Source organism: Alligator sinensis, unplaced genomic scaffold (assembly GCF_000455745.1).
Source record: "Alligator sinensis unplaced genomic scaffold, ASM45574v1 scaffold273_1, whole genome shotgun sequence".
NCBI lineage: Eukaryota > Metazoa > Chordata > Crocodylia > Alligatoridae > Alligator > Alligator sinensis.
In genome coordinates, this window is record NW_005841943.1 from 3,553,831 (window position 1) to 3,561,040 (window position 7,210).

At 47.4% G+C, this 7,210-nt stretch overlaps 1 protein-coding gene across 2 annotated transcripts in view; it reads right to left on the reverse strand.

The window, feature by feature from the left end:
- The window catches only part of LRRC69 (leucine rich repeat containing 69), a 61,917-nt gene that overhangs the window by 51,566 nt on the left and 3,141 nt on the right, over positions 1–7,210 (reverse strand). For both annotated transcript variants that reach the window (XM_025199419.1, XM_014518216.2), the window contains exon 2: positions 5,452–5,578. In XM_025199419.1, coding sequence (XP_025055204.1) covers positions 5,452–5,578 — 127 coding nt within the window. The remainder of the gene's footprint in view (positions 1–5,451; positions 5,579–7,210) is intronic.

A 7,210-nucleotide genomic window follows, 5' to 3' on the forward strand; every position in this document is an offset into this window, starting at 1 on the left:
CTTGGACAGAGTACACTTCACTCCCTTGTCCAAGTCACTGATGAAGACATTGAAGAGTATCGGTCCAAGGACCAAGACCTGCGGGACCCCACTGCCCACACCCTTCCAGGTCGAAACCGACCCATCCGCCACGACTCTCTGGGTGCGACCCTCTAACCAATTCGCCACCCACCGGACTGTGTAGTCATCCAAGTCACAGCCTCTTAACTTGTTCACCAGTATGGGGTGGGATACCGTATCGAAGGCCTTCCTGAAGTCTAAGTATACAACATCCATCCCTCCTCCTGTGTCCAGGCGTTTCATAACCTGGTCATAAAAAGAGACTAGATTAGTCAGACACGATCTGCCTGCTACGAACCCGTGCTGGTTTCCCCTCAGCATAATTTGTCCTGCCGGGCTCTCGCAAATGTGATCCTTGATAATTTTTTCAAAGATTTTGCCAAGGATGGAGATGAGACTGACTGGCCTATAGTTGCCCAGGTCCTCCTTCCTCCCCTTCTTGAAAATGGGGACCACATTAGCCCTTTTCCAGTCCTCCGGGACTTTGCCCGTGCACCATGAGCGTTCAAATATTCCCACCAGTGGCTCTGCAACAATGTCGGCCGGTGCCTTCAGCACCCTCGGATGGAGCTCATCCGGGCCTGCCGACTTAAAGGCATCCAGTTCTTCCAAGTGACTCTGCACCGTCTCAGGGTCTACGCATGGTAGTCTGGCGCCTTGCTGCTGCCAGCAGGAAGAGGAAGCAAACACACAGCCTATGCTGGCTATGTGCCAGAGCCATGCTCTTCTAACCCCCAGCTTTTCACCTGAACCACTGCATATGGCTGTATTTCCTGAATCAAAACTGAATGTCTATTCACTTGTTAGTCAGTTTAATCTCTGCATCTTAAACTAACCTGCAAAGACTGAATCAATTCAGCCTCGGGCTTTTTGACCATCTGTACTTAGCCAAGAGGGCCGTGTGTACATGAAACAAGAGGCATGTGTGCACAACACTTTAAAGTGGGCTAAATGCTTTTGCACCACTTTAATGGTGTCGGTGTTTGCACGCCTCAGTGGCATACTGCGCATTAATTCCAGCTGCTGTAGGAAATTTGGTGACGTAGTGCACTTTAAATGACTTGGGGTGCAGCAAACTAAAGTTCCTTCAAGGAGTGAAGCACCAGGCTCTGTGCAGCTCCGCGGCTCCATAGGAAGCCCTGCAGGCAGCCTGGCAGCAGCCCAGGAAAGCAGGTTCTGCCCAAGAAAAGCAGCGAGCCTGATCTCCACCCCCCGGAACCTGCCTGCCTGAGCTGCACGGAGGCCCAGTGCTTCCCTGCACGGCTGCAGTGCCCCCTGGGACCACCAGAGCCGGGTGCCACCTGAGGGGTGGACTCCACTGCCACGGAGGGAAGCACCAGCCGCCCCCCCGTGGTAGCCAGAACCAGAGGGGTTACGATCATGAGTAATAAATATATGCTCTTGGAGACATCCAGGCAACTGTTTAGCAGTTAAGATTAACTAATGCAAAGCTTGCAAGTTTGCAACCTGCAAGTGGAATTTGTCTGTCACAGTTTAACCAAAGTGTTGAATCTAACTGATCATGGGCCCCAAAAATAAGCAAACTACAAGATTAGCTGATCTAACAGGTTTTTTAAAGGTCAACCATAACAAGATCTGACCACCTGATATAATTAGCACATTCCAAGGAATAAGAAACCAAGGGGTTGCGCTTGGGCAGATAATGCTAATTTCAAACCTCAAAGTAATGTAGTGTAATTTGCTTATTGGGTGAACCTGAGTTCGGGCGGTAACTTTTCATGATAATTTCTAACACCTTTTGATCCCATAGGGTAACAACTATGGGGCAAGATTGAGTGGCTCTAAAGCCAACAGATTAGCGTAAGATAAGGCATAAAGGAACGTGCATGTCAAGTGACGAGTTAGAAGGACAGGACAGAAGGACCATCGCTGTACCATGCCTGGACCCTGGACTTCCAGTGTAAGTGAGGTCTGGATCCTGACCAAGGAACCTTCCCGGTGACCCCTCGGACAGCATTGATCGGGGATGCCTGACTTCATAGGAACAACTGGGCGTGCACCTGGCATAGAGGGACTGCCGATAAATTGCCAACCCCATGTGGGAACTCAATGTCATTCTGTCTATCTATTGTTATTATTCACTATTAGCTCTTTATTACTGTACTGTTTGTCGCATTAACCTTTCTGTTAACTGTTGTACGCTAAGCTATAAGTAAATTTGCCTTTACTTTACTCCCGACTCACCTCCTTAATCCCGAACCCAGCAGCCTAACAGCTGATACACTCACAGCGCCTAGCCGGCCTGTGACACACCCCCCACCCCTGCAGCCCAGGGACTGCTCAGCCAGCTGGCAGCTCACCCTCCCTTTCCCACTGTAGAGGCAGGTAATTCAGCAAGGTGTATTCATGACGTGGGGATTTAATCAGCCCTAAACTGAAACGGTGTTTTATAAAACCCAACGCTTCAATTTCGGGCCCCTGTTTTGCCTACACATGCCCCAGGACTATAGACAAAAGTAACCATGGGGAGTTTGAAAGGAACACACACACACACACACACACACACACACACACACACACACACAGAGCAAGGATTGATTTTTAAAGGAAAATTGGAGATTCAGGAGTTAAAAAAAAAGGTAGGAAAAAAATGGAGACAGGAAGAAAGGAAATAACAGGAAATGTACATATTTATATAGCACTTTCCATCCCCAGTGCACCCTATATTCAAGAAACCTTTCACACAACCTTGAGCTATTGTCACTTCTGGGACTGACTGTAGCAGCTGTTTAACAGTACAAAACACTTTAGAGTACACAGTAAAATAAACAAAGACGATAATTAGAGAATAAGCATACTGTAATTTCTCCATGTACCCCATGTAAGTGCATAGCCTTCAGACTAAGAAAAATCTATGCATGAATATGGAGCATGCATTTATCCAAATTCAAAGTCCAGTCAATGATATGGTATTAATAGCTCTAAAACTGACTGGCTGCTCTATTTCCAGGCTTCTGATAGCAACTCTTACAGTAATAATTAAAAACTCTGAAAGGAATCAGATTCAAGGCTACCAGTGCTACACCACAGACAGCTTTCAAATAATTTTTGCTATGGATTCAGGGGGCTGCAGCTGCACCCCACTTTGACTGTGTAGCATATGCACAGTAAGCTCACTAGCTTCTTTGGCACGGCTCCAGAATCCAGGGAGTGAACACCATGGCTTCCCTCCATCCCTGTTTTTTCCCTGCCATCAAATTTGGCAGCAGGCCAAGGGATGAGGGACTCAGTGGGAGTAGCAGCAGCACCAGTGTTCACCACCTAAACTCTGGTGCCATCCCAAAGCAGCTGAAGCTGCTCTGATAAATGAATGAGTTCAGAGTATTGCATAGCCAAAGGGTGAGGGGGAGTGGTGGAGCCACAAACTCTTCATACCTCCCCCTGGATCTGTTCATGCACAGCACTGTCAGTGATGTGATATCAGAAGCCTCAAAACTGCCCATCTCCCCCTATTCTCAAAGTTTTTAATAGTAACCATCAAGGCGACTACGAAGTAGACAGATACAGTTTGCATTCACTTAACCAGAACAGTATTAAGTTTCAAAACAGACAGTAGAGCTAAAAGCTAGTGAGCACTAAGGTGCTTACTATCTTAATGGATAAGCAGAAACCTGGAGTTCACTGGTGTAAGTAGCGGACAACAAATTTGGACTGGCAATGTGTTGTACAGTTAAGCAAATTCTGCACTAATCCAGTATGCATAAGTGGAGTACAGTAACAATGCTGAAATAGTAATCGCATATCAAGCTGGGGGAATGGCTTAACCTACCACCTCATGTAGAGTATAGTGCATTTTAGAAAAGTTTACCTTCCTACAGCCTAAGGCATACAACATACAAACAGACTTGCATATGTACATTGCTGCAGGACTGGATTAAGGAGGGATGTGGCAGAGCAGTCACACCTCCCTTCTGCCACTACTGTCTCCAGCTGAGCCCAACCCCCTGCACAGCCTCATCTTACAGCTGGATCCCCTGGGCTGGCATGGCACGCTGGGAGCTTAGCAGGATGCAGGCAGACAAAGGAGGGGACCCACCCTCTGCTACCACTGATCTGGACATTGGGGGAGCCCCAGAGCCACCCCTGCTCTGCTCCAAGTGCAGACTGAGACTGCACAGGATGCTAGGCTCGGCCGGGGAAAGTACCTATTCCTTTCCCACCCCTCCCGGTGGTCCCCACTACACCCACCTCCTCTTGCCTTTCATACTGTTTCCAGAGCTGCTCCTGTCCTACTCTAGCCAGACTCCAGTAGGCAGCTACTTGTTGTTCCAGGCTTAGCCAGGGACAGCAGTGGTGGCAGTTTCCGCCTTCCTTCCCCTTCCAGGAGGGAACAATCTGGGAGGGGTGAGTGGGAAGTCCAGCTACTGTCACCATTGTCCCCAGCAGAGTCTAGCACCCTGCGCAGCTGCTTCCCACAGCCACCCTTCCCCCCATCAGGTCCAATGAGGTAAGAAGAGTGGCTCTGGGGCTTCCTACATGCCCAGGTCAGCCAGGGACGATGGCTGTAGGGGCAGTTTTCCCCTTCCTGCATCTGTTTCCTGCCCCACCCCATAGAGTCCCCTGCTGGCTTGAGGACTCCAACCACACTTGTCTCCATCCTCCACCATGGTCTGAAAGGCGGTGTGCCGTACCCCTCTTTACTAAATCTGAGATCCTCCCCTGCTCCCGTGTACATCATATCAGTTTGGTACACTGATGCAAACTGCACTGCTGTTCAGAATGAACTGAAATCCAACTTTTCCAGTGCAGCTGCACACAGCTCATGCTATCATAGTGTCTCAGCACTAAGTGGTGGGGAAGCAGGTAAAATACCCTATTTGCTTTCAGCAAATAACTACCCCAGAATAAACTGTGGGTACATGACACTAACAGTGATGTAGTTTTCCCCTAATTTTTCCCTGGCAAATTCTAGGTCAGACTTAAGTGAGTTCACACAAGTATAAGTATGTCATATGTCCAGGGCCTATGAAGCATCAAGCACAGGCAACTGTTCAAAGAATAACACCAAAAGGTGAAGGGTCACTAATTCTGTCCAAGCTAGCAAATCCTGCGTGTCCAAAGCATCCCTCTGGTGTTAACTGGAATTCAGTTAGATTGCTCCTAATACTTACAGTTGCCAATGGGCAAATAAGTTGGTGAGGTTTTAAAAACCCCCACCTGCATACAGATTGCTAATAGGTAACTTTTTTGTTCAAGCATTAAGGTTTCCAAGAACAGTATAATAAAAAGTTTATTCCAACGTGGAAAAAAAATACATGGTTTACCAAACAACGCTATTCAGACTGAAAATTTTAAACATAAACTATAAAATTGTTAAATATTTTAAGTTTAAATATTTAAATAGCTTGCTTTGATTTGACATCAACTTACCAAATATTGTGGGTGATATTGTAGCAATTTTATTTCCAAATAAGTGAAGCTTCTGTAGTGAATTGAGATACTTCAGCTGTTCTGGAACTTCCTCAAAGATATTGTTTCCCAAGTTTAGTTCTGTCAACTATAAAAAGAGGTTTATAAACAAATAACCACCTAGCTTGTTTCTACCCCACAACATAAAAGCAGCAAATATAAGCTAACCAAGTTCTAAAACATGGATATTACTGGGAAATTCAGAATTTAGTGATTTCCCTTCTATTCCTTCTAAACTACAGAAAAAAAATCTGACACACACATACCCCAACATTAACAGAATTTCATATATGGGAGATTAGATTTAGGAAAGTTCCATTTTCTTTTTCTACAGCATTAAAAATAATGAAGCTAATTCATTACCAGAGACGTATATAACAAAACAATACCTTCAAGGAAAAGACCTGGATTTTGCACATTTAGCCAACATTAAGGCACAGCTGTAAACCCTTTGACAGTTACTTGTGTAACCTGAAGTTTTAACCTGGAATTCGAGTAACTTCTGGAGGGATCTATTGCAAGAACTGCTGTACTGGGTTCAGTACACATGCATATATGTGCACAGTGCCAAAAAAAACAACTCCATGCCAACATAGAAAACCTCACACAGGTTTATATAAATATTTATATATTAATAATATCCAAATCCCAGAGGCTACTAAAGATAAATACAAGCATAGAAGACAAAGAGCTTTCCAGAATCTCAGTTCCAATGGCCTGCCTCTGAACCTCCCCAGCTGATACTGTAGGATGAGAATCACTTCAAACCCTGCTCTCTCTGCATGGAATAAAACACCTTTTAAAAGTTATGGAAAAATGCACGTAACATTTCTTGACACAGTTAGAGTGGGACGAAGTTTTCTAAGTAACCTACTTTGACCTTAGCTTGGGCATACAAGGCAGATGATTTAAAGAAAGGTACGTTTGGGTGCTGTTGCAGGTTACCTTTAAAATCTGTAAATCAGTGGACTGTTACGTTGTCCTAAAAGTTTCAGAGCAGTCACAGGTAGAGGCTTACTGTGACCTGCACAACTGTGACTTGCCACGAGGGGACCCGCAGGCAGGGGTGTACAGGGGAGCCAGGACAATCCCTCCTCTCCGGTGGGAGGAAAGTGGACTGCATCTCTCAGCAGAGAAACCAGCATGGGATCTGTGGCTTCCCTCACTCCCCTGCCATCAGGAAGAAAAGGTGTGGGGGGGAAGAGATGTGGGTGCCAGGGGAAAATCGTTGAAAAACAATTGTTTGAAGTGAATGGGGGGAGGGGGCGGGAAATAAAGAGGAAGGTGTGACAAAAGTTTTGGGTTTTTTTTTAAAAGGACCAAAACCTTGTGCATATTTTCATGGACTGGGTGAAGGGGGAGTTGATTTCGTGCCAGAGCCGAGACCCAGCGGGACCAGCACATGCCACACGGAGGCGGAGCTGCCCCCTGGTCTCCATTCCCGGGCTCCTGAGGCACCCATGTCCCCCCCCAGAGGACTGCTTGCACAGGGACTGCTAGAGCCGGCAGCGCACTGCGGACCTGCCCCTGGGGCTCAGGAACTGGTAGCGGGCAGGGCTGTGCCGGTCTCAAGCACCTCCAGGCCGGTGTGGAGGTCACCCGAAGGCGCCGCCCGGAGCAGCGGGCAGGACGGGGCGGTCCCTCACCCCGCGCAGCGCGGCCAGCTCGGCGGGGAGGCGGCGCAGCCCGTTGTCGCGCAGGCTCAGGCCGCGCAGGGCCC